General features: G+C 49.8%; 1 protein-coding gene across 1 annotated transcript in view; it reads left to right on the forward strand.

The window, feature by feature from the left end:
• HEATR1 (HEAT repeat containing 1) overlaps nt 1-25,276 on the forward strand; it is a 411,542-nt gene that overhangs the window by 232,628 nt on the left and 153,638 nt on the right. The window contains exons 24-25 of the mRNA XM_086926859.1: nt 9,962-10,093; nt 13,054-13,166. Of these exons, the coding sequence (XP_086782985.1) occupies nt 9,962-10,093; nt 13,054-13,166 (245 nt within the window). The remainder of the gene's footprint in view (nt 1-9,961; nt 10,094-13,053; nt 13,167-25,276) is intronic.

Consider the following 25,276-nt stretch of genomic DNA (forward strand, 5'->3'; position numbering starts at 1 on the left):
AATAGTGAAGTAAAAATTCCTCAGTGCGCGAGAATTTTCGTGGTGTTCTGTGCCATCTGCATGGCAATTTGTCCTCTCACGGCTGTGTTTTTGTAAGGCTTCACATAATAGGCCCTAGGAATTTTGCTCTCTGTACTTCCTGCATATTCCGTGCTAGAACGCGCATGAGAATCCCATAAATTCCCAATTACCAGATGTCAGGGTCCGTTCGCGCATTCACGACTGTAGTTTTCTTGAGCTGTAAGTGCGCGCATGCTGTCTCCCCGCCCAGGAGAATGCCATAAATTCTCAATTACGATCTGTCAGAGGTGCCGGTAATTGAAGGCAGGTGCCAGGCTTTTCGCGATTTTGTGCCATTGGGATAGCATAGTTTTTCATCTACACCATTCTGCATCGACCCTCGGCATTGCCTTCGCGAATCATCCCCACCATGGAACTTTTCATGAGCACGCGCCGGACTTTCCTCCACAGGCAGGCAATCCGTCCCCGAGCGCCGTCATAACCGGTTTTGTTACGTATAATGTATTTAGAGGGACTATATTCAACAATTGTGCTTTCCCAGCACATGGGAAGGAGTTGAATACATGCACGGTTTAAAATCGACCCGGCGTTAGCGCTGCAAAGACTGTTCCTGATTCCGAGAACTAGGGCAGCGCTGAGCTCTGAAGCCGCAGTAAATCACTTAACAGATGAGTCCAGCCCAGGTGCTAATCCGACGGACGTGCCTTTTTTTTAAAAGTAGGGGGCAGGGAAGAGGGTGCTAAGCACATTATGAATTACTCAAGAAGCAAGGGATAGGTGCATTCATTGCTGCGTTGTGATGTAAAATAAAAGCGAGCCCTGGAAAAGTGGGGGACCGACATAATTAAGTGGGTCAAAAACAGTCTATGTTCTGTGCTCACGGATAACTTTATGACCTGGCCTGAGTTTTGAACTCCAATATACTGATCAATTACAAGATGCAGCAATGGAGGGGGAGGGGGAGCAGACTTCCATCCGTGCACTTGCACCCACTGAAAGCACACTTTAAACTAGTATTATCCACTTGATTATAATCCTCACTTACCAGTCCTGTTTAATTACTGCCCTCTGATGTCAGGCGCTCAAATCCTTAAAAAAAGTCTGATGAAAAACATGCGTAGTTTTGCGGATAGCTATCCTCTTTCGAACTCAAGTGGCATTTTTTTTAGCACAGTGACTGCAGTTCAGGAACTAAGATGTATTGAAACTATGTTTGCAGTCAAAGGTTGACCCCTTTTGGAACAAACAAAAACGTTTTTAAAAGATGAGCCTTTTTTTCCCATTAATACATAAAAGGAAATTGTGCTGTAGAGTGCAGTGTGCTGTAGAGTGCAGTGTGCTGTAGAGTGCAGTGTGCTGTAGAGTGCAGTGTGCTGTAGAGTGCAGTGTGCTGTAGAGTGCAGTGTGCTGTAGAGTGCAGTGTGCTGTAGAGTGCTGTAGAGTGCTGTGTGCTGTAGAGTGCTGTGTGCTGTAGAGTGCTGTGTGCTGTAGAGTGCTGTGTGCTGTAGAGTGCAGAGTGCTGTGTGCTGTAGGTAGATAAGTACCAACAGTCAGTACAGAATGAGTGCAGCGTGGCAGTGAGTGCAGAATGCTGAGTGCAGAGTGAGTGCTGTGTGCTGAAGAGTGCTGTGTGCTGTAGAGTGCTGTGTGCTGTAGAGTGCTGTGTGCTGTAGAGTGCGGTGTGCTGTAGAGTGCGGTGTGCTGTAGAGTGCGGTGTGCTGTAGAGTGCGGTGTGCTGTAGAGTGCGGTGTGCTGTAGAGTGCGGTGTGCTGTAGAGTGCGGTGTGCTGTAGAGTGCGGTGTGCTGTAGAGTGCGGTGTGCTGTAGAGTGCGGTGTGCTGTAGAGTGCGGTGTGCTGTAGAGTGCGGTGTGCTGTAGAGTGCGGTGTGCTGTAGAGTGCTGTGTGCTGTAGAGTGCTGTGTGCTGTAGAGTGCTGTGTCCTGAGAAGTGCTGTGTGCTGCAGTGTGCTGTGTGCTGTAGAGTGGTGTGTGCTGTGTGTAGATAAGTACCAACAGTCAGTACAGAATGAGTGCAGCGTGGCAGTGAGTGCAGAATGCTGAGTGCAGAGTGAGTGCTGTGTGCTGTAGAGTGCTGTGTGCTGTAGAGTGCTGTGTGCTGTAGAGTGCTGTGTGCTGTAGAGTGCTGTGTGCTGTAGAGTGCTGTGTGCTGTAGAGTGCTGTGTGCTGTAGAGTGCTGTGTGCTGTAGAGTGCTGTGTGCTGTAGAGTGCTGTGTGCTGTAGAGTGCTGTGTGCTGTAGAGTGCTGTGTGCTGTAGAGTGCTGTGTGCTGTAGAGGGCTGTGTGCTGTAGAGGGCTGTGTGCTGTAGAGGGCTGTGTGCTGTAGAGTGCTGTGTGCTGAAGAGTGCTGTGTGCTGAAGAGTGCTGTGTGCTGAAGAGTGCTGTGTGCTGAAGAGTGCTGTGTGCTGAAGAGGGCTGTGTGCTGAAGAGGGCTGTGTGCTGAAGAGGGCTGTGTGCTGAAGAGGGCTGTGTGCTGAAGAGGGCTGTGTGCTGAAGAGGGCTGTGTGCTGAAGAGGGCTGTGTGCTGAAGAGGGCTGTGTGCTGAAGAGGGCTGTGTGCTGAAGAGGGCTGTGTGCTGAAGAGGGCTGTGTGCTGAAGAGGGCTGTGTGCTGAAGAGGGCTGTGTGCTGAAGAGGGCTGTGTGCTGAAGAGGGCTGTGTGCTGAAGAGGGCTGTGTGCTGAAGAGGGCTGTGTGCTGAAGAGGGCTGTGTGCTGAAGAGGGCTGTGTGCTGAAGAGGGCTGTGTGCTGAAGAGGGCTGTGTGCTGAAGAGGGCTGTGTGCTGAAGAGGGCTGTGTGCTGAAGAGGGCTGTGTGCTGAAGAGGGCTGTGTGCTGAAGAGGGCTGTGTGCTGAAGAGGGCTGTGTGCTGAAGAGGGCTGTGTGCTGAAGAGGGCTGTGTGCTGAAGAGGGCTGTGTGCTGAAGAGGGCTGTGTGCTGAAGAGGGCTGTGTGCTGAAGAGGGCTGTGTGCTGAAGAGGGCTGTGTGCTGAAGAGGGCTGTGTGCTGTAGAGGGCTGTGTGCTGTAGAGGGCTGTGTGCTGTAGAGGGCTGTGTGCTGTAGAGGGCTGTGTGCTGTAGAGGGCTGTGTGCTGTAGAGGGCTGTGTGCTGTAGAGGGCTGTGTGCTGTAGAGGGCTGTGTGCTGTAGAGGGCTGTGTGCTGTAGAGGGCTGTGTGCTGTAGAGGGCTGTGTGCTGTAGAGGGCTGTGTGCTGTAGAGGGCTGTGTGCTGTGTGTAGATAAGTACCAACAGTCAGTACAGAATGAGTGCAGAGTGGCAGTGAGTGCAGAATGCTGAGTGCAGAGTGAGTGCGCAGGGAGTGCAGGTGCACAGTGAGTGAGAGCAGGCGCAGAGTGCAGAAAGAGTGAGTGTGACTGCAGAGTGACTGCAGTGAGTGTGTCTGCATAGTGACTGCAGAGTGAGTGTGATTGGAGAGTGCGTGTAGAGTGATTGCAGGTGCAAAGTGAGTGCAGAGTGAGATCAGGTACAGAGTGAGTGCAGAGTGAGATCAGGTACAGAGTGAGTGCAGAGTGAGTGCGAGTGCAGAATGACTGCAGAGTAAATGTGACTCCAGAGTTACTGCAGCGTGAGTGTCACTGCAGAGTAACTGCCGAGTGACTGCAGAGTGAGTGTGACTGCGGAGTGACAGTGACTGCAGCTGCGAGTGTTCAAGGTAAACAGTGTGTGAGTATGTGAGTATGCAGGGTGAACAGTGTGTAAGTATGCAGGGTGCAAAGTGTGTGAGTGTCCAGGATGAACAGTGTGTGACTATGCGAATGAACAGTGTGGGTGTGCAGAGTGAGCAGTGTATGTGTGTAGGGACACTGTCTGAGTGTGCGGGAGACAAACGCTAAAACTAAGTTCACCCACACATACATAGGTCCACACACAAACCCACACCACATACACATACATCACACACACATACCACACCCACACACACCAGCCTCTCACCAGCACACACATCACTTTCACCAGGCACAAATACCAACAGCCATCAATGTACGCTTTCACCAAACACAAACGTGTCGGTGCACTCTTTTACAAAGCACACGCATTACCATCCATCTCTGTACGCTTCACAGCCACACAAGCACACACACCACCAGCCATCACTGCACAATTCCTACAGGCACACACATCCACCACCCATCAATGCACCTATCAATTGTTAATGCATCCAATATAAAATATTGTAGCAATCGCTCTATGCTACACTTTACCTTTTCAAGATAATGCGTTAAAGCACAGCACACCACCATTGCTAATATTCAAATGCAAAACACATTTTTCCAACACACACCACATGCTCACACTCCAAGACACATGCATAAAATACATTGCCATTTACAAGGCCATTTCCTCTAACTCAAAAAAACCCGAGACCTATTGCATTTCTAATGCTTGTTCTTTTTTTTTTTTGTTGAAGGGTGTTTGGTTTCCTCTTGTGTCGTCAACTTCACCTTTGGTCTCCATATTCAGATTAATATTTTTTGCCGTTAGGTCTGGATCAATACGGTAGGAGTTCCAAGATTTGGAGTGAAGAATCGACTAAAAATAGGGAAGAAACCTAAAGAATGGCGGTTCAAGGTACCGGACTTCGAATCGAGGTGCCAAATGGCACAGAGAGTGGAAACAACAACCTTGTCAACGATTGAAAGGGTAATGCGCGTACAGGGGGCTCCCTGTGCTTGGTAATGGACAAAACATCATTCAAGTTTTGCCAAAATTATCACAAGTATGTCCAGAACGACCAGCATCCAGTCTGCAACCACTGCTTACCGGTCGATCACCAAACAGCAAACCAATGGCGCATCGCCAATTCTAATGCCTTGCTTAAGGATGTATGACGTTACAACGCATACTTTTACCACACATACCTTTACAACGCGGTATTTACAACGAGTACCGTTACAACGCATAGCGCTTAGAGGTGCTGGATAGTGGTAAGTATAATTTTCTATTCCAACTCCAGTGTCCGTGGACACTAGGGAAGGTGTTGGATAGAAAATTAAACGTATTCCCTATCCTAGAGCGCCCCCCAGCGCAATGCGTTGTAATAGTATGCGTGGTAATGCCTGCGTTGTAATGGTAGTGTGTTGTATAAACTTCGTTGTAAACGTTGCATACCCTTGCTTAACATACATGCATACCAACATGGGGAGGAGGTAGGGGATCTACTGAAATTTCGACCGGAACAATACCAGAAGAGAGCAAGCCACTTGGTAGAGGAGGAGAAGAATACAGCCAATACTTGCTTTAAATCTGCCCTTGATGCCACCTAAAACATCAATCAGACAAATGGTGATCGGCATCACGGAAAAAGACACACATGGCTGCGGATCTCAGGATTCAAGCCAGAAGTGCAGAACAACATACTAAACGCACCGTACAAAGGGACAGCTCTTTGGAAGCGTTGTGGATGACACGCTGAACCAATTAAAGAAAGACCACGAAACGACAAGGTCAATGGGGGCTCTGGCATGTGTAGAGGAACCACCCCCTCAAGGAGGCCAGCGGGTAGAGGGAACCATCACCACACAAATTTTTATCAGACATACCAGCAAGGTAACCAAGGGGGAAACCAAGGGCAACAACAAGGACAGCAACAAAATTGGCAATACCAACCAGAAAGGAAATCCTATCTGGGACGCCCCTTGGAAGAGGCCTTCCGCAAAGAGGGGGAGCACCCACAGCATTTAAATGACTGCCTTCCAAACACAACACACACTCCAGAAACATCACAGAGTGTATACACAGAGACAGACGTCAAACAAACAGTAGCTCCAACATTCTACACCAGCAGGAGGCAGACTAAATAACTTCCTCCAAAAATGGAACGAGATCACTTAAGACCAACATATCTTAAACATAATACAGTACGTTATTGCATAGAAATAGTCAAAACGCCTCTAAACAAAGGCCCAATGAGGAAAGTACATTCCAAAGGAGAAACTACTCTGTTCCTCCAAGAAGTACAAGAACTACAAACGAAAGAAGCTATAGAACTGGTTCCATACAAGGAAAGAAACAACGGAAATTACTCTACGTACTTTCTAATTCCGAAGATAGACGGAACGCTGCATCCTATCTTAGATCTCCGATTCCTCAATAAGTTCATAAAGATTCAAAAGTTCAAGATGACAACCCTGCAAAAGGTAATACCTATGTTGCTAGAAGGGGACTATAGGGCTACTATGGACTTAAAGGATGCCCATTTGCACATCCCCATGAACAGCAAAAACAAAAAGCTATTAAGATTTGTGGTCAACGACAAACACTACTTATTCAGAGTGCTAACATTCGGTCTAAAGTCAGCACCAAGAGTGTTCACAAAGTGTCTAGCAGCAGTAGCCGTACACTTAAAAAGACAAGGAATTCATGTACACCTATACTTAGATGACTGGTTAGTAAGGGCAAACTGGTACAGAGTCTGCAAACAGCATATATACCAAGTATTACATACACTACTCCAGCTCAGCTTTTCCATACACAGGGAGACATCTTCACCAGAGCCAGAACAAGAAAAACTGTTCTTGGGGGCGAGAATAAATGCAGTAGTGGGGAAAGTGTTCCCAAGCGAGAAACTAACAATAGCCCTGTTGAAAGAGACACAACTATACCGGAAGGGGAAAGCTTTGACAGTGAGGACAGTGGAGAAGCTATTAGGGATGATGACTTCATGCATTAACTTAATCCTAAACATTCGCCTACACATGAGGCCATGCCAAGATTGGCTTCAAGCACAATGGGCACAAGCAATGGGGAGTTGGGAGGGATATAGTGATGGTCACACAAAAAATACAGGAGGAAATAGCATGGTGGAACAAACCGAACATATCAGAAGGAAGACCTTTCACGCAACCAACTCCAACAGTGACCATAACAGATGCCTCACAGATCGGATAGGGACCTCACATGAACAACCTCAAATTGAGGGGGCTGTGGACACACCAGGAAGCTCTACAGCACATCAACATCCTAGAATAAAAGACTGTGTTCCTAGCCTTAAAAGCCTTTCGAAAACAGCTATACGGAAAAACAATTCTGATTGAAATAGACAACACAACCACCATGTTTTACATAAACAAACAAAGAGCAACGCATTCGGTGGCACTTTTAACTCTAGCTCCGCAACTCTGGACGTGGGCAATCCTACAGAAAATAAACATAATAGCAATTCACCTGCCAGGAAAGAACAATGTAGAAGCTTACAGACTGAGTGACTTTGCACCCTGAACTGGCGAGAGCGACAACTAGAAGACCCTTGGCCCAGCCCAGCGCATCTGACCTTCCCACTCTGCACCCAAGCGTCCCGTCCCGGGTACTGATGAACCGACTGTGCCTTTTTGTTCCCAGGACCTTGGTGAATCAAGCCCCCAATTGGGATCTCCCAGACTTGTTCCCAGGTCCCTCTCTTCAGCCTGTTTTTAGGCGACTCCTCTTCTTTCAACTGGCATAGTGCACAGAGCTCCCATCCTGTCCAGCACCTCTGCCTCTGGACGCCCCAGGGCAGGTATCAAGTAACTGCTGGTAGTACTTTGGACCTTGGCCCCCTACGACCCTAACTCCCAAAATAGACCTCCAGAAACTGCCCTTACATACCTGTATGCAACATATGCCAGCATTGCTGTGTAAAAACGCATTTAAGTGACCTGTTTATTTACCCGTGAAATCAATTATTTTAAAAAGTACTTACTTGACAACAAAGTTTTTGGTATCAAAATGTGTCAAAATACAACTTATGTTGCTAAATTGGTCTCAGATTTATTCTTGAGTGTGTTTCTCATTTATTGTCACTGTGAGTACAAGAAATTCTTAGCATTATCCTCTGATGAGCCTGAACTGCTCGCCCCCACGACCACAAAAGAGAACATTTTGTGTCTTAATTTTTTGCCACTAAACCAGTAAGGGTTGCCTGGACTTTTTACACTGTGTACCTCGTTTTGGTCCACTATACAAAGAACAAGCTTCCAACACAACCCAACAAATATTTGTGCTTCAAACTGTAGGAAACATTATGCCCTTCCTCTAGGAGTGGTTTATGATGTGAACTTAGATGTCCTCCCTCATATTCCTTCATTTGCTAAATTCCTTGGCTTTGTGATTGACACAACATTGTCCTTCAAGTCACCATATCTAGAAATAAGCACAGGTAGCCGGTTTACTTTCCGGCTCATTATGGTACAAAATCATGCCCATCCTCTCTCAAACGAACTGTAATCCATGCTCTCCTATCATAACACATAGATGAAGACATTGGTTTCCCAAGTCCTAATTGACCCTAATCTTCATAAGTTGGCTAGACTTATCGCCAACTAAAGGAAGTTCAAGCACATCTCCCCTAGCCTGAAAGAACTGCACTGGCTACTTCTCTGAGCTAGAATCCGCTAACAAGCCTGCGGTGTTATGTGATCTATAAGGCACTCCTGCATCTGATTACTTTGCTCTATACTCAACTTGTCCTGTCAGACTCGCACTACTAGGAGCTTTTGTGGATCAGTTTGGAAATCCAAAAGATTTGCAAGGGATTCACAGTTGCAACCAGCATTTCTGCAGATGGACTAAGACTTTACACGACCTCCATTTGCACCTTGGACTTGCTTATACATAGTGGCAGCTCCGATATTACCGCGAAACCCAGCTCTTCACAATCTTAGTATCATCCTAGACTGCATTTGTTTACTCTCCCACCTTGCCCTGATGTGATGCTGGGAGTTGGGTCTCTTTATTATTAAGCAGTTGTGCTTCGTTCTCCCTGTAAATGTGTGCTGTGTTACTTTCTGTATCCCAAAGTAATGGCTGTGTATCAGCATATAGCTTTAAGATATTTTTTTTTAAATGCTGGGCATGTTACACTTGTACTAATGCCATGGTGAGAGTGATGAAGATAGGCAGTGCATTTGCAACAAGAACATCAACTTTTAACTAAATAATTTAGTTTGGTAAGGTGGATAAATACACTTCCTGAGAAGAATTTGGGCCGTGTTTGTAAGTATGACTCAGGTTAGGTAGTGCCTCTGGCAGTTACTCCAGGTAGTATTCAACCCCATTGTTCTTTTGCCCACCACGTTGCCTCAGTTTGGACCCAGCCATATGCAAATCAGTCCTGACCCTGCTGCAATGGGGAACAGTCCAACCAAACTGCCAGGCTGGAATGCCTGGTTGGAACTGTACTCTGAGCAAATGCCAGTGGTTAGACTAATAGCAAGTATTCTTCCCCTCCCCTTTTGCGTGTTTGCTGTAGTTCAGCAGGCAGTAGGAATTGGCTAACAGGGTTGCCCTTTAGCACTGGTATTAGCCCATAATATTTCACAGATGTGAACAACTCAAAAGAGTAGCCCATACACACATTGGCATTTATTTATTACTCCACACTCTGTGTGCTCACCACCCTCTTCACTCACAGCCCATTCTATCCGAGCCAGCACTGCAAAGTTTTACCTGGCTACTCACTTCTTTTTTTGAGCTCCTGCCCACTTTATTTCTGTTATTTTGATTTTGCCACACTGAAATAGATGTCTGCCATGTTAAATGACACAGTGTGACTGCCGTCCTGTATCCATGCAGCTAATGTACACTACAAATCCTAACAATATTTCACTCTTTCCAGTGCCAACTTGAAAACTAGCCAAAGTGTAAGGCACATTCCATGTCAACAGTGAATGGCACTGGAGTGTAAGGCAGTGCTGTTTCACCCTGAAGATATTGGTGCTGAGGTCTCCTGGCAGACTTTGGGCATCAGCAGAGGTTAAAAAGTTAGTATACTAATGCAAAGAGTTGGGGGTACATCTGGTTTAGATTGGATTTCTTTAAGGGTGCTGCTGCAAACAACCAATTAACACAATTCAGCAAAGGTGGTGAGAGGGGGTGCCAATGGCTGCTGCAGTTGTAATGAGTTGATCTCTTTGAATTCCAATTGTTTTTTGCAGATCACAAAACCATTTTTTGCTGCAATAACTGATGGAAAAGTTCAGCAGAGAATACTGGGTGTGCTCTTTGACCTATTACTGAACTGTAAGAATCCACTCTGTGCCCAGGTGGCCACCAATGCCTTCAAATCGGTGAGTGAGCATGCATGGCTTATTATTTGTCATTGGGATCTAAGCATCAAGCAGTCCATTTACTCCAATCAACAGCACTGGCCTTGTATTTCATGGCTTGCTTCTCCATTTCATTCACTCACGTCCAAATTTAATGCTAATTAACTGTATCTCTCTGACTGTTGCTAGGAAAAAAGGGTGCTACTCTAAAGTCCTTGTTGGAAAGCCAACACCGAGGCATCAAGCTGCAGCTATTCAAGCCTGCCTCTGCTAGTTCCAGTTGAAGATCGTACACATAAGAGTAGGTTGTAGAAGATGGGTCTAGCGGAACATGGTGCATGCCCAAGCGTGAGGAGGGTAAGGGTATGGTGCATGCTCAAGTGTAAGGAGGGTGAGGGTACATTCTTGCATACAGTATGGGAGCTCAGAGTCACATAAACATTCTGGAAGGAGGTAGGCGACTTTCTTTTCAGCATATTGGGTGTGAGGATTACTTTAATAACGCAATTTGCGATCTTAGGCATCCCAAAAGATGTAGATCTGGTAGGAAGCAAGTTAATTCTTTGCTCCCTATTGTTAATATTCTCTTTGCTTGATATTTCACATGCCTGGGGAAATGCAGAATGCTTAAGTATACAAAGACTGGAACAATGTCTGAGGATAGAGAAAAGTATTTTTCAAAATCAGAGACTGCCCAAAGGAGCACCCAAAATATGGGGACCTTGGATACTGCATTATGAGCTACATGACAATATTTTTAGAAATGGCTTCTGCACATGATGCCACTTAGGTTCCCATATAGCTCAGTGCTACATACAAGTATGTTGCCTCATGTGGATGTGAATACAGCAAATATGTTTTCTGTAGCAGTACTTCTCTGTTAGCTTGGGTGATAGTGCACTTTGTAGCTCTTCTGGTAGGTCATATTTAAGTGTGCTGAAAGCTCAAGAGTGTCCTATGGATTGTATTACAGAATAAAGGCACATTAGTCACATTTTTCCCTGCAGCATTCATGGTTCCCCAAATAGAAAACAGGGGAAGAAAAGTAGACTCTAGTTATGATAGAGGAGTAAACAAATTTTTTGAATAAAGAGCGACGTATCAGAAGAACATAGATCAGAAAGCGAGGATGGAGAAGTGAAATTGAGTTTACTCATGGGCACATATCTATAGTCAATTTTGTTTATTATAGTTCAAAAACGGTTTAATGCAAGACAAATAAAATGCTGAAAATATAGGCTTATAGTGGCCAGTATGCCAGAATCCTAAAAGGGACCATTTTATATAAGCTTATGTGAATCTTATCGCACTTCTAATTTGGAGCTGGCAGATTATTGTGTAGGGTTTTAGAAGTAGCTAAAACTCCTCGTGTAGCAAGGTCTTCCATCAGACTCTGCCTTTGAAGGGGGCAGCCTCGCGTATCTCTTTCTGGGCCCGTGAGCTTGTTGCAATTGCTTGGGGTAGCTGTCTTTATTTGAAGTGTTTTGTAAATGCAAGTTCCTATTCTTATGCTAACATTTCCTTCCCGCTCCCTTTTGCCAACACTTCCAGTTTTGGAGATGGCTGGAGCAGGCTGATTTTGGTGCTGTAACCTTTCTGATGCCTGATTTAAAATCCTCTAAAAAGCCATTATATGCAGTATTTAATGCAAATTGCACTGCAGCACCATGTTTGATAACTTTAGTAAGAAATGATAGTCCTGAAACAGTATGAAAAAAACTGATATGCCTCACATCTGCTGGGGGTTTCTTCAGTAGAGAAGTGACTTGCAAATTTTAAGGCAGTCCGTGACCACTCCTAGTGCTAGGGATGGATTCACCAATTTGGACCAGTGTGACAGGAGCTGGTAAGAAGAGTCTTTAGCAATACTCTCTTACACCAGTTCCATGAAATGGTTTCTATTTAGGTATGATTTGTTACAGTGCATCTTCCAATAGTTCATTAAAATTAGGCTAATTCACTTTGGATTTACACATGAGGTTAAGTCCTTCGATTAATAGGGAAGATGGTGACATAATATTGTTAAATGGAGTTTACTTTTTGATCAAAGAACTTAGCAAATCCATAAGATTTTGCAGCTTTTGGGGAAGATTATTCTCTAATCTAACTATTTCAAAAAGTTGTCTTGGACGATTTTGGATGTGTTACTTAGAAATTTAATGTGGGTATTCTTCATATTGAAATTATTTACCTCGATTGGAAGAGAAGGCCGATGATTTCCACTTATTCAATGTTCTCAAAGATTTTCTTACTTCAGGGAGAATTTTAAAGAAGGGTTAAGCTTTTTTTGTTTTATAGTAGAGAGTAGCTAAATCGTCAAAGATTTCAGTCATGCGTTCATTATATCTGGTGATGAGGACATTAGCATTATTATAGGAATGGATGCGAAAGAGGTTGTTCGAGGCAAACTCTGCAAAATTGATAATGTCAATATTTTTGGTGCCTCAAAACCAGATTGTTCAAATGATTTAGTGTGTGTGAAAATCAACAAAAAACAGATATGGATATGCTTGAATCAATGTAGAAGGATGTAGTCTCCAGAGATTAAACAAATCCTCTTTTGAGATGTGACCCAGGAACTAGCTTTTCACTATCCGGCAGAGCCACAAGAAGACCATTTGAGCTGCCATGCAGAGACGACTCACCATACACTACCACTAATAGGGTAGGCAGGTCACAAGACCCACTCTGGCCTCCTTATTGGACACTGGCATAAGGAAAGCCCTTGCTCTCTAAACCACCCACCTACACCAAGCTGACTCTGGAACAATCTATCCGCAGAAGGAAACTTTTGGTGGATGAATTACAACTACAAACCTTTCTGTAAAAAAAGGCCTTGTGACTTGTGAATGCTGTGATAAAGGATATAATGTGTGTACTATGTCAAGAGCTTGAGTGCTATGTCAAATTTTTTTTAGTGCATTTTAACAGCATAAGATGGGGTTTGGTCTTATTGATGTTTCCTGTGTTCAAATATATAGATTGTGGTTGATGCTGAACAGATTAGTTTGGAGCTGGAGTCGCAGGAGAAAAGCAAGACTCTGGGGACTGTGCGGCAGACCAGACGACTGAAAATGTTGGAGCACCAGCCGAGGTAAGGCATGGGTAGTTTTTGCAGTCTTTGGGATATGGACGTCTGTTCATATATTTTCGCAGAAGCCGGTCACAGCATTTTTCAGGTATGTTGAGGTGTAAAACACTAAGCCAATTCTTGTTCATGTATTTAAAAGCAGTAAATGCTGTCTTACTTACTTATGCCTTCTACCCCTCCTGTGGTACAGGCCATCAACCAGGACTCTCCAACCATCACTGTCCTGGGCTTCTCTTTCAGTTTGACTCCAGGTGTAACCCATCTCCTTGCAGTCTGCCTTGAGACCTCGATACCAGATGTCACTTGGCCTTCCTCTTTTCCTTTTCCCTTGAGGGTTCTAGGTGAGGGCTTGTCTGGTAGTGTTTCTTCATGAGCAGGGAGTTGTAAAGTCTGCTGCAATAGGTCGTTATTGCTGATGGTTTTAGCCAGCGAATTTGAAGGATCTTCCCCATACAAGTGTTGATGAAGGTGTGACCTTTATCTGCCCTGAACATATTTTTTACATGTTTAATATTTATATGAAATATAGAAAACATTATAGTTTTCCGCAACTTAATAGTAGTCAACCTTTAAGGCAAGATTCACCATTATAATATATATCCGTCTAGAAGGGGGGAGAGATTCAGTGTACAATTGTCTTAATAATACAGCTTATTTGACCGAGCACCATACATTCAAAGCCAGTTGGGTTAAATGATCTGCCCAAGCCACTCAGTTAATTATTTGTATTCCTTGCCATTGTTCATGTTTCATAAACTGGTGGTGTGTGTTCCTGCTCCATGCCCTATCCTTTCTTCCTCCAAATCCATGGAGTCACCGATGGCTCACCACATCCTATGCCTCTTCCACTGACTCTTAACACTGCAGACTCTGGGGCGTGGCCAAGCAAAATGGCCGGCAGGACGTGAGCTCCTTCCGCTCCCTGCCGGACGCCTCTTTAATCCTGCATCTATGATCCTTCCAGCCCACCTCGGCGTGAGATTTAGGGTCCCACGATCCCGGACTGCGCTGGGCTCTCACCTGGCCCGTTTTGAGGCGGCAGGCGGGCGGATTCCTGGAGTGGTCGGCCCGTCTGGCCTGACGCCGGACCTGCTTGAAATTGAGGCCGGGGACTGCGGCCTGACCCCGGGCTTCGGCCTGCTCCGGGCGCGGGAGGACCTATTGCCATCGGGGCCTCCTGCAGTCACCGGGGCGCCGGAGTGGCGTTGGGGCCTTCTGGAGACAGGGGGCCCGGGTGGATTGTACCTGCTGCCCGTCGGCTGGCCCGCAGTGGGGGTGGCGGCCGGCCCGCTTGGTGACGGCGTCACTGAAAATTGAGGCCGCGGATCGGGCCTAGTCGCGGCCCGCGACTGGAAGTTTACCGGGGGCCCACTGCCATCGGTACCCCCCTGGCTGCAGGGGATGGGGACAGAGGAAGGATTGGCGTGCAGCCTAGCTCGGGAGGCACTGTGAGGAGCTACCTGGGCCGGAGGCTGTGCCGAGCCGAATTAAATCAGATAGCCTGGTGCGGAGGAGCCCACTGCCACCGGGGCCCTCCGCAGCGACTGGAGTGCTGCAGCACCTGGAGCCTTCCGGGTATCTGGGGCCTGGTCCCCATGCCCTAACTGATTCTTGGCCCGGAGGTGGGGCGGCGGCCTGTCCGGTTCGGGACAGAGCCGCGCAAACTTGAGGCCGGGAACTGGGCCCACTTATTAAGATTGCGTGTGGAGTATACCCGGGAGGCCTGCCGCCATCGTCCCCCTAAACCCCCCCCGCCCTCTGCGTGGAAGCAGTAAAGGAGGACGGCGGATCGGCAGAGACCTGGGTCTCAATTGCCCGCCGGAGGGGATGCAGCCCCCGGATCGGGGGCTGCATCCTAGGCCCATGTAACACATCTCTCCTGGCGCGGGGAGACCCACTGCTGCAGGAGTACCCTTGAGGACAGTGTCCTACGGTCGACAGAGGAGGGTGTATCCTGTAGCTGCCCACACATGGCACCCCCGGGGGCTGAAACCGAGGACTGGGCCTAGTTACTTCTTCTGACCCATTGGAACCTGTGACGCATACCAACAGTCCACTTCGGACTCGGCCTGCACGCGTGAGGGAAGGTTTGGTTAGGTGGCCGTGGTCTTGCGAGCCGGCTCCTACAGGACTATTTTCCCAGGGAGACACAGGCCAACGTTGGACTTGTGACGTCCCTAGTCAGTGGGGGGCCCGGATATTGATATTGTGGACCTAGTTGCCTGGTGCCTGGAACGTGTGGGACATCTAAGCGTTCTGCTGTGTCGAGGGTCTAGTGGGAAGGGGACGTCTGGGAGGACGTCTGTCGCAATTTATGATGCGCAAGGACAAAACACCCTGGGCTGCACAGCCCAACACCATAACTCAGTATACTACGCAGAGGCTCCCCTCACAGAGACTCACGCGCCAGTCGGGGCAGGAGGAGGGGGATCTGGCGCCCGAGGAGCCATCACGGGCGGAATTGTTGAAAGCGATACAGGGGTCCCACTCGGCCTTGGAGCGACAGATCGACACTGTGTCCATCGACGTGAACCTCCTACGGACTGACCTGCGCAAGGTGGCCGATAAAGTCACGGATGCGGAGGGGAACATCATCACTCAACTGCAAGCGGAGGTCGCGTCCCTCAAGAAAATGGTCTCACAACTTTCTGCCACAACGGAGGCCCTAGAGCGGAGGGCAGAAGATGCAGAAGGGAGAGCGCGCCGCAGTAACATACGTGTGATGGGTATTCCGGAACGGGCGGAGGCGGGCAACCGGGAACGCTTCCTTGAGCACTGAATTCGTACGGTATTGTGCCCTGAAGGTCTGTCGGACGTCTTTGTGATAGAAAGAGCCCACAGAGTGTTGGTCCCACCCCCGAGGCCTGGACTCCCTCCACGGGCTCTCATTGCCAAAATCCTAAACTACAGCGCCAGGGACTGCATCCTTAGAGCGGCAAGGGGGGTCTAAGGACCTTACATTTGAGAATACAAGGGTGTCCATCTTTCCAGACTATACGCAATTGGTTCAGGAGCAGCACAAGTCCTTTCTGGCAGTCAAACAAAAGCTCAGGGAGATGCATCTACAGTATATGCTGCTCTATCCAGCGAAGCTCAAGGTTATCTCCCAAGGGAAGGCACACTTCTTTGAAGCTCCTGCAGAAGTGTGGGAGTGGCTCGAGATTCGAGGGGATGCCCTTATTCCTAGAGAACGAGCAGGGGCTCGTAGCACATGGGGGACCAGACCGCGGAGGCGACGCAGCCGGAGAAGACATCGGGGGTCCAGTACGGATGAGAGTGTGGAAAGCAACCGAGTCACGGTGGGAGAAGATGGCTCCTTTCGCATGGATTTGCTGGCGTCGAACCGCTTGCCAGCGGCGCCTCAACCTTCCTCTCCTGGGGAGATCCTGGTACCAGACATATTGCTGCCCACTGCGGAGGAGGTTTGCCCGACCAGCGCAGCGGTCCCGGAGACGGCTGGAGCGCAGGGGCAGGAGCCAGACGGACCATCATGAGGAGGGGCCCTGTTGCTACATAGATTGCTGAACTCTGGACACGGTGCTGGACACTTGTTGGACAGTAAGGGGGCTATGGTGGATGGGGGGGGGGAGGGGGGGGACACTGCCAGATGCTGAAGCTCGGAGCGGGGGATGCGGGTGGGGGTCGGGGGATTGTGCGAATGATTATCTCCTTCATTGTCAGAGCTGGGGTGGGGTTTGCTTTTATATCCTGATGGGCGGCCTGGTGGGGAGTCGAGTGGGGAGGGGGTAGTTGTCTTCCTGGTTTTCTTTTGTTTTGTGAGTAGGTTGGGAGACTGATGGGGAAGCTGTGTACGTCCTGGCACCAGCGCGGGAAGGGCATATCAGCAGGTTTGGTTGTTGCTAGTATATTGCTCGAGGGAGGGGTTGGGGTTGGAGGGGGATTGTTGTTGGGGGAAGTTGTAGGCATCGCATGTATGACATGTTGGGCATGGGATTGGGAGAGACACTGAGAGTGCAGTACGGGGGGAGGCGGGACACATAGTTGACAATGGGATACAAGTTTGTGAGCTGGAATGTGAGGTGGCTCGGTACTTGCATGAAACGATACAGAGTACTGTCATGGCTTCGTAGGCATAGGGTTTCGATTGCATGCCTGCAGGAGACTCATCTTACTGAGGAGGGGGCGCAGAAGCTGGGTAAGAAATGGCGGGGCCAGGTGTTCCATTCTTCTTATTCCTCATATGCTAGAGGGGTGTTGATTTGGGTAGCGCCTGGGGTCCAGTTTACACTCCAGTACGTGGAGGCTGATATTCAGGATAGGTATTTGCGCCTCAGGGCTAAGTTGGATGGTAGGGATGTTACCCTCCTGAATACGTATGCACCGAATCTGGATGATCCAATTTTTTTCCTGGCGCTGCAGGATATCCTGGTTGACGACCTAGAGGCGCCACTTTTCTGGTTGGGAGACTTTAACTGTGTTCTGGACCCGGTCCTAGACAGATCTCCGCCACGGGAGGGCACAAACCCCTAATGACGGGACAGCTTCACAAGGTTATGGAGAATATAGGGGCTGTCGATCTCTGGTGACAGGCCAATCCGGTGCTGCAGGTATATACCGGCTTTTCCCCCACTCATAATACACACAGTCGCCTTGATAGGGTACTGGTTTATAATGCAGAGAGCAGCATGACTATAGAAGTGGCACATCAGGCGCGCTACCTGTCCGACCACTCCCCGGTGGTTTGTCTGGTGAGATGGGGAGCTCCTGTTTCCCGTCCACGTACTTGGAGATTTCCTGTGGACGTTTTCCGTGACTCCTTGGGCAGAGCACATGTTGAGAAGGCCCTGACAGAATATGTAGAACTTAATTGGGAGGTGGGGGACCTGTCGCTGGCCACTAAATGGGAGGCCCTGAAAGCCGTGGTGAAGGGAGCCTGTATGGGATTGACGTATGGAGTCCGCAAACAGCTTATCAGGGACTTGCAGACGGCAGAGGAGGCGCTATTGCGTGTCCAGAACGCCAGGTCTCCTGACGACCTACAGTGCACAGAAGAACGGGTAGCCCAAGGGAAGGTCCATGACATACTGGATCGTCTGGATAAGTACACCCTCGGCCAATATAGGCAGAGGCTTCATAGAGAAGGAGACAAATCAGGGTGACTGCTGGCCTGGATCCTCCGTAGGGAGCTAACCCCGGAATGTATAGTGGCTCTACGAGACGCCCGTGGCACGGTGGTCCACTCGGAAAGGGAAATTCTTGAGACTCTTAGGTCCCACCTTCAGCAGGTATATGCTGCAGACCCGGGCATCTCCGAGGCCTCTTATTCCCCATATTTGCAAGGGCTGACCCTCCCTTCTATCTCCGCACCCGCTCAGAAGGACTTGGATGCGGCACTATCAGCGGAAGAGGTGCGGGCGGCCCTCGCCCGCCTGCCTCGCGCAAAGTCACCGGGTAGTGATGGCTACCCGGCGGAGTTCTACCAGGAGTTCGGAGCCATGATGGCGCGTCTTTTGCTGCAGGTCTACGCCGTAGTCTTTGAGACCGGATCGTTCCTGCGGAGCATGTCCAGTGGGGAAATCTGTATGATCCTTAAACCGGGGGTGGGGGGGGGGGGGGGGGGGGAGGCGGACAAGCTCGACCCTTCCGCATATCGTCCTATCACCATGATTAATATCGACGTTAACATTTTTACTTAAGTTATTGGCCACCCGGTTGGCCCCGCATATGGCGCACTTGGTCCACCCGGACCAATACGGCATTATTCCTGGGCGTAACACCGCCATGAACCTGAGGCGCTTGAACCATATCATGCATGAGGTTCAGGGTTCGGAGGAGCAGATGGTGCTCGTTTCAGTTAACCTGGCCAAGGCGTTTGACACCGTGGACTGGGCTTAACTGCAGGAGGTTCTCCGGGTGATGGGCCTGGGCCCGAACTTTTGCAGTTGGGTCCGTATTTTATACAACTCCCCCAGAGCTCCGGTGAGACTGGGGACTGCACGTTCTGAGGAGTGGCAGTTGGGGCGGGGTACACGACAGGGGTGTCCCCTTTCACCACTTCTCTTTGCTCTAGCGATAGAGCCTCTAGCCGTCCGGATCCATCTGGAGATGTCGCAATGGGGCATACAAGGGGGAGATATGTGTAACGTTGTCTCCTTGTATGCAGACGATGCCTTGTTTTATCTGAGGGGCCCGAGAGAGGCACTTCCTGTGTTGCTCAATCAGTTGGATAGGTTTGGGGATCCGTCGGGGCTGCAGCTCAACAGACGTAAGTCTTTGATTTACCCGCTGTCGGGATTCGGCTCGGTCCCCGAGGATGATTTGCCGGAGCTCGGGCTCCGTTGGGAGACGGATACTTTTCTTTACCTGGGGATTCAGGTAGCGCCTACGGAGGCGAGATCCCTGGCCTGTAATATTGATAAGGTGCTTCAGTCCCTGCAGCGCTCCGTGTCCTTTTGGAACACCCTCCCGCTGTCCCTATTGGGCCGACTTGCTATAGCTAAGATGGTGATGTTGCCTAGGACTCAGTATATAATGCAAAATACGTTGTCCCCTCCCCCCTAGGGTATTTCGCACACTGAATGCGCTCCTTACGTCCCTACCTTGGGCGAACCGACGTAGTTGAGTTGCCCTTCACACATTGGTGAGATCCTTTGATGAGGGTGGCCTAGAGGCCCCACGCTTTGACCTGTACTATTATGCTGCGCAGCTGCTGCCGGCCGCCAGATGGTTTGCGGAAACGGATGTCTGGGAGACAAAGCTGTTGGCGGGTAAAGCAACGGTGCAGTAGCTACAAGTGGCATTGATGTGGGGAAGGGGGTCAAGTACGACTCTGCCCTACATCGTGAGACATAGGGCGAACGTCTGGCACAGCTTCGTTGAGAGGGTGCTCCGGGCGGCGCCCTTCCACAGGGACCTGTCGCTTTGGATCCTGGCGCCCATGGTATCGTTGGAGGAGCAGATGTCCTTTCGGGCCTGGCGGGAGGGGTGCTGTGAGACCCTGGCAGATCTGTACCCAACCGAAACCTTATTGACATATGAACAGGCGGAGGAGGCTTTCGCCCTGGGTAGAGGACAGTTCCTGCATTACCAGGGATTGCGGGATGTGGTGAGGTCGCTATGGATACAGTATCTAGAGATTCACCCAATGACTCACATCCTGGACATTATACTGTCTGGTGGCAGAGGATGTCGACTTATTTCCCTGCTGTATGCAGCCATGCGTAGGCACTCTGCCCCGCCGGTCTCTCCGGCGTGGGCGGCCTGGGAGGTGGGTTTGGGAGCACTGGTGGAGCGGGATCAACGCAAGCGAATCGGGGCCCTTACAAAGAAGGTTTCTTGTAATGCGCGCTTTAAGCTAATACATTTCAATTTCCTGCACCGCACCTATCTCACTCCGATCTTACTGCAGCGTTACTCTCCGGGTAGGAGGGATGATTGCCCCAGATGTGGTGCGGGGGGAGCGGGGTTCCTGCACTTGGCCTGGGGATGCCCAATGGTCCAGAGTTTTTGAGGGAGGGTGGTGGAACATATCATTGCCACAACGGGGATTCGCATTACACTGACACCTTTACACTGATTGTTGGCGTTGGTACCTAGGCCAAAGAAATGGAAATTGTCTTATAAGTTTATGCAATTGATGTTGGTGCTGGCCAGGCGTAGGGTGGCGATCACTTGGATGGGTCAGAGGGCCCCAGAGATTCCCAAGTGGCTGAGTGATGTGTGGGAGTGGTCCCTGGCGGAGGAGGCACATATGCAGAGCTGTAGGAGGGACGAGAGGCTGCAGGAGGACCTGTTGGCATGGCGCGTAATGTGTGCCGCGATAGTGGTCCTGGACCACGCCGCCCATAGTGAGTCAGAGGGGACGAGCGGAGAGTTATTCTCACTGATGGGTTCGGGCACTGAGGAAGATAATGGGGATGCCCCCGGAGTCGTGGTGGAGGTGGAGTGAGGTGTAGGAACCGGCCCAGTGCTTGCAGGACGCTAACTGTTGTCTGATGTTTTGCAATGTGTCATGGGTAACTGTATCTCAGTGTGACCTCTGGTCAACCAACCGTACCTTAATGAGTCTGTCAATGTGCATATGTGATGTTCTGATGCCAAGAGGGGGATGTTATTGTTTGTTTATTTGCTGTGAAATTACAAAAATAAAGTTTTTAAAAAAAACAAAACACTGCAGACTCTTCCACTGACTTTTCGACCCCTTTTTAGATGGTCACATCTTCCGGTTATTCTTTTTTGTGGGGGACTTACCTGCTGGTAATCTTGAACTCTGACACTGCAATCCAGTTCCCTGTGTGTGTATGCTGCGACCCATTAAATACGTCAAAATTGGCTTGCATCTTGATTGCCACATTTAACTTTCCTATAAAGTCATAGCGAATAGTGAAGAAGTACACCCATCTTGACACGTGACAAGGGTGGTCACATTTTCAACCAGAGAACAAGCATTTACAATGCAATAGGTCTTGCAGCATTAAAGTTTGAGTTGTTGGCATTGTATATGACAATGCGTTGCATCCCCAAAAATTTTTTAACTTTGAATTGGTGTAGTGGCAGAAGTACAGGCTACCTGACTCTTCGCACGCACCCATTCAGTTGTTGGCCTCTCAGTTGAGTCTGCCAACTAGACAAATAAGCATTGGCAAAGCCACAAGGATGGTAGCCAATCCCATATCTACTCGCTTTGTAAATTCTGATTAAAACAAGGGGGACTAAAATAAAGGAAATAGTCTCAAGGATAGCAAACCTGTGCTAAAACGCTTCAAAGTGCTCAATACATTCACAATACCGTAGAAGCCAAGCTGCCAGTCTCCGTGCCCCCCTGGTCGCCTCCACGGGGAAAGTGTATCTAAAACGTGACACTTATAACTATTTTGCACAAAAATAAAAATGTATAATATGTTTTTTGCAAATTGAACTTTTCAAAGTGCTAGAAGATAAAAATCGGCCTTGTGCACAAACAGTTTTTGACAGACACACACGTTTACTGCTTGGAGTGCACACCTTCGGCGGACTTTCTTTGCACCCAGTGACCCCCTGTGTCTCCTCCCAGGGGCCTGGGGTGACGTGTCCCGCCGCTAAAGTGCACCCCTATCTGCATCGCCCCTCCCTCAGTGTGACGGGGGGGGGGGGGCGCGCTGTGGACTGATGCACAGATACGTACGGACCTCGCGCGCATCAGCGTGCAGGAGCTGCGGGTGCCAGGGTGCCCAGGCCTGGCCTGCCACCCACGAGGGGCACAGTCCCAGTCCTTGGCACCGGGTCCACACCCCTGGCACACTTCCGAAGAACCCAGCGAGATCAGACGCGTTATTTCACGCAGGAACCAATAAGGACAGTTAAGAAACAAATCACTTATTCAATAACAAACACGGCCTCTTGGTGGAAACTCCAGACTGGTACAGAGAGGGCGCCCAGGCTCTATAGCGCCATGAGGCCGCACACATGGTAGACATGCCATACACACATGCTAACATGACATATCTAGGTCACAAACCACACAGGCACCCATAAATATATTTAACTCGGCGGCTGCTCTGATCTCTCACCCAGCACGTGTTTAAATCATATATTTCCATTTGATCTGACCCGGGGACCCTCTGTGCCTAACAAAAGTGGAAATAATCTCTCGTGGCAGCCGGATGAAACCATTTGCCCCGTTATCCAGCATGTCGCCTCTGTGCTTGCAGGCAGTAACACCTTAAAGATCTTGACCTTTCACCTGCCCCGGGACACGAGCTCCAGACCGGTTGGTAAGGTTCGTCCCTGGACACGTGGGAGCAAATCAGCCCCCAGTTCTGGGCTCTAGAAGCAAGTCCAGGGCCCCCATAAGGGTCCTGCCTGATGGTCTGAACTATCCGAGGTCCCTCAGACTCTCAGGGCCCGTGGCCCGAGGGCTCGGCCCTTCCTGGCCCATCTCACCTGCCCTAAGGGGTGCAGACACTCAGGGCCCGAGGCCAAGGGGCTCGGTCCCTCCTGGCCCCTCTCTGCTGCCCTACGGGGTGCTGACTCTCGGGGCCCGAGGGCCAGGGCGTCCCCTGCTATTTTGCTCCTGCATTACGGGGTGCTGACCCTACAGGCTCATGGACCCTAAGGGTTTGCCCCCCCCCCCCCTGCTCTCCCCCCGAGGACCTTCTCTCCAGACTGCCCCTGATCCCTTCCTGGGGGCCCCCCTCCTGCTCTGCACAAGAATCTCTCCTTTTCCTCCCTGGCACCAGCATTGGCCGCCTAGACGCTCCATTGCCCCCCTCTGAAGTGCTCTCCCCTACCTGGGCTAGCCCTGGGCATTCCCTGGAGCCCCCATCCAAGGGGCCTGTTACTCCTCCTCGAATCCTCCTTCCACCTCCCTTGGAGCATACACTGCCCCCCAGAAGCCCCCCTGCCGCCTCCCTGGTGCCCCAAGCCCCCCGGGCTGGACTGTTCCCATGAGGCACAGGGTCAGACTGATTTGCATATAGCCATGTCTGAACTGGGGTGGCAGAGTGGGCTAAAGAACGGTGATAGATTAAACCAAGATCTTTTGACTGGGTGTGAGTGTTTGATTCAGATGCTCCGTCCATCACCACCCCCTTTTGTACCGCTTTTGGCCGCCATAAGTGTGGCAGGGTATGCTCAGACGCGAGTCCCTTGCTCACTTTGCCACTGGATTCAAGCAAGCCAGGCTGAAGACGGCAGGAATGCCAGAAACCGGTCCTCGGAAGCTTGTTTCCGGTCCAGGGCAGACATGGCTTGGCAGTTCGGGCTGGACTGTTCCCATGAGGCACCGGGTCAGACTGATTTGCATATAGCCATGTCTGAACTGGGGTGGCAGAGTGGGCTAAAGAACGGTGATGGATTAAACCCAGATCTTTTGACTGGGTGTGAGTGTTTGATTGATTCAGATGCTCCGTCCATCACCACCCCCTTTTGTACCTCTTTTGGCCGCCATAAGTGTGGCAGGGTATGCTCAGAAGTGAGTCCCTTGCTCACTTTGCCACTGGATTCAAGCAAGCCGGGCTGAAAACGGCTGGAATGCCAGAAACCGGTCCTCGGAAGCTTGTTTCCGGTCCAGGGAAGACATGGCTTGGCAGTTCGGGCTGGACTGTTCCCATGAGGCACAGGGTCAGACTGATTTGCATATAGCCATGTCTGAACTGGGGTGGCAGAGTGGGCTAAAGAACGGTGATAGATTAAACCCAGATCTTTTGACTGGGTGTGAGTGTTTGATTGATTCAGATGCTCCGTCCATCACCACCCCCTTTTGTACCGCTTTTGGACGCCATAAGTGTGGCAGGGTATGCTCAGACGCGAGTCCCTTTCTCACTTTGCCACTGGATTCAAGCAAGCCAGGCTTAAGACGGCTGGAATGCCAGAAACCGGTCCTCGGAAGCTTGTTTCCGGTCCAGGGCAGACATGGCTTGGCAGTTCGGGCTGGACTGTTCCCATGAGGCACAGGGTCAGACTGATTTGCATATAGCCATGTCTGAACTGGGGTGGCAGAGTGGGCTAAAGAACGGTGATGGATTAAACCCAGATCTTTTGACTGGGTGTGAGTGTTTGATTGATTCAGATGCTCCGTCCATCACCACCCCCTTTTGTACCGCTTTTGGCCGCCATAAGTGTGGCAGGGTATGCTCAGACGTGAGTCCCTTGCTCACTTTGCCACTGGATTCAAGCAAGCCAGGCTTAAGACGGCTGGAATGCCAGAAACCGGTCCTCGGAAGCTTGTTTCCGGTCCAGGGCAGACATGGCTTGGCAGTTCGGGCTGGACTGTTCCCATGAGGCACAGGGTCAGACTGATTTGCATATAGCCATGTCTGAACTGGGGTGGCAGAGTGGGCTAAAGAACGGTGATGGATTAAACCCAGATCTTTTGACTGGGTGTGAGTGTTTGATTGATTCAGATGCTCCGTCCATCACCACCCCCTTTTGTACCGCTTTTGGCCGCCATAAGTGTGGCAGGGTATGCTCAGACGTGAGTCCCTTGCTCACTTTGCCACTGGATTCAAGCAAGCCGGGCTGAAGACGGCTGGAATACCAGAAACCGGTCCTTGGAAGCTTGTTTCCGGTCCAGGGAAGACATGGCTTGGCAGTTCGGGCTGGACTGTTCCCATGAGGCACAGGGTCAGACTGATTTGCATATAGCCATGTCTGAACTGGGGTGGCAGAGTGGG

Source organism: Lissotriton vulgaris, chromosome 6 (genome assembly GCF_964263255.1).
Source record: "Lissotriton vulgaris chromosome 6, aLisVul1.2, whole genome shotgun sequence".
NCBI lineage: Eukaryota > Metazoa > Chordata > Amphibia > Caudata > Salamandridae > Lissotriton > Lissotriton vulgaris.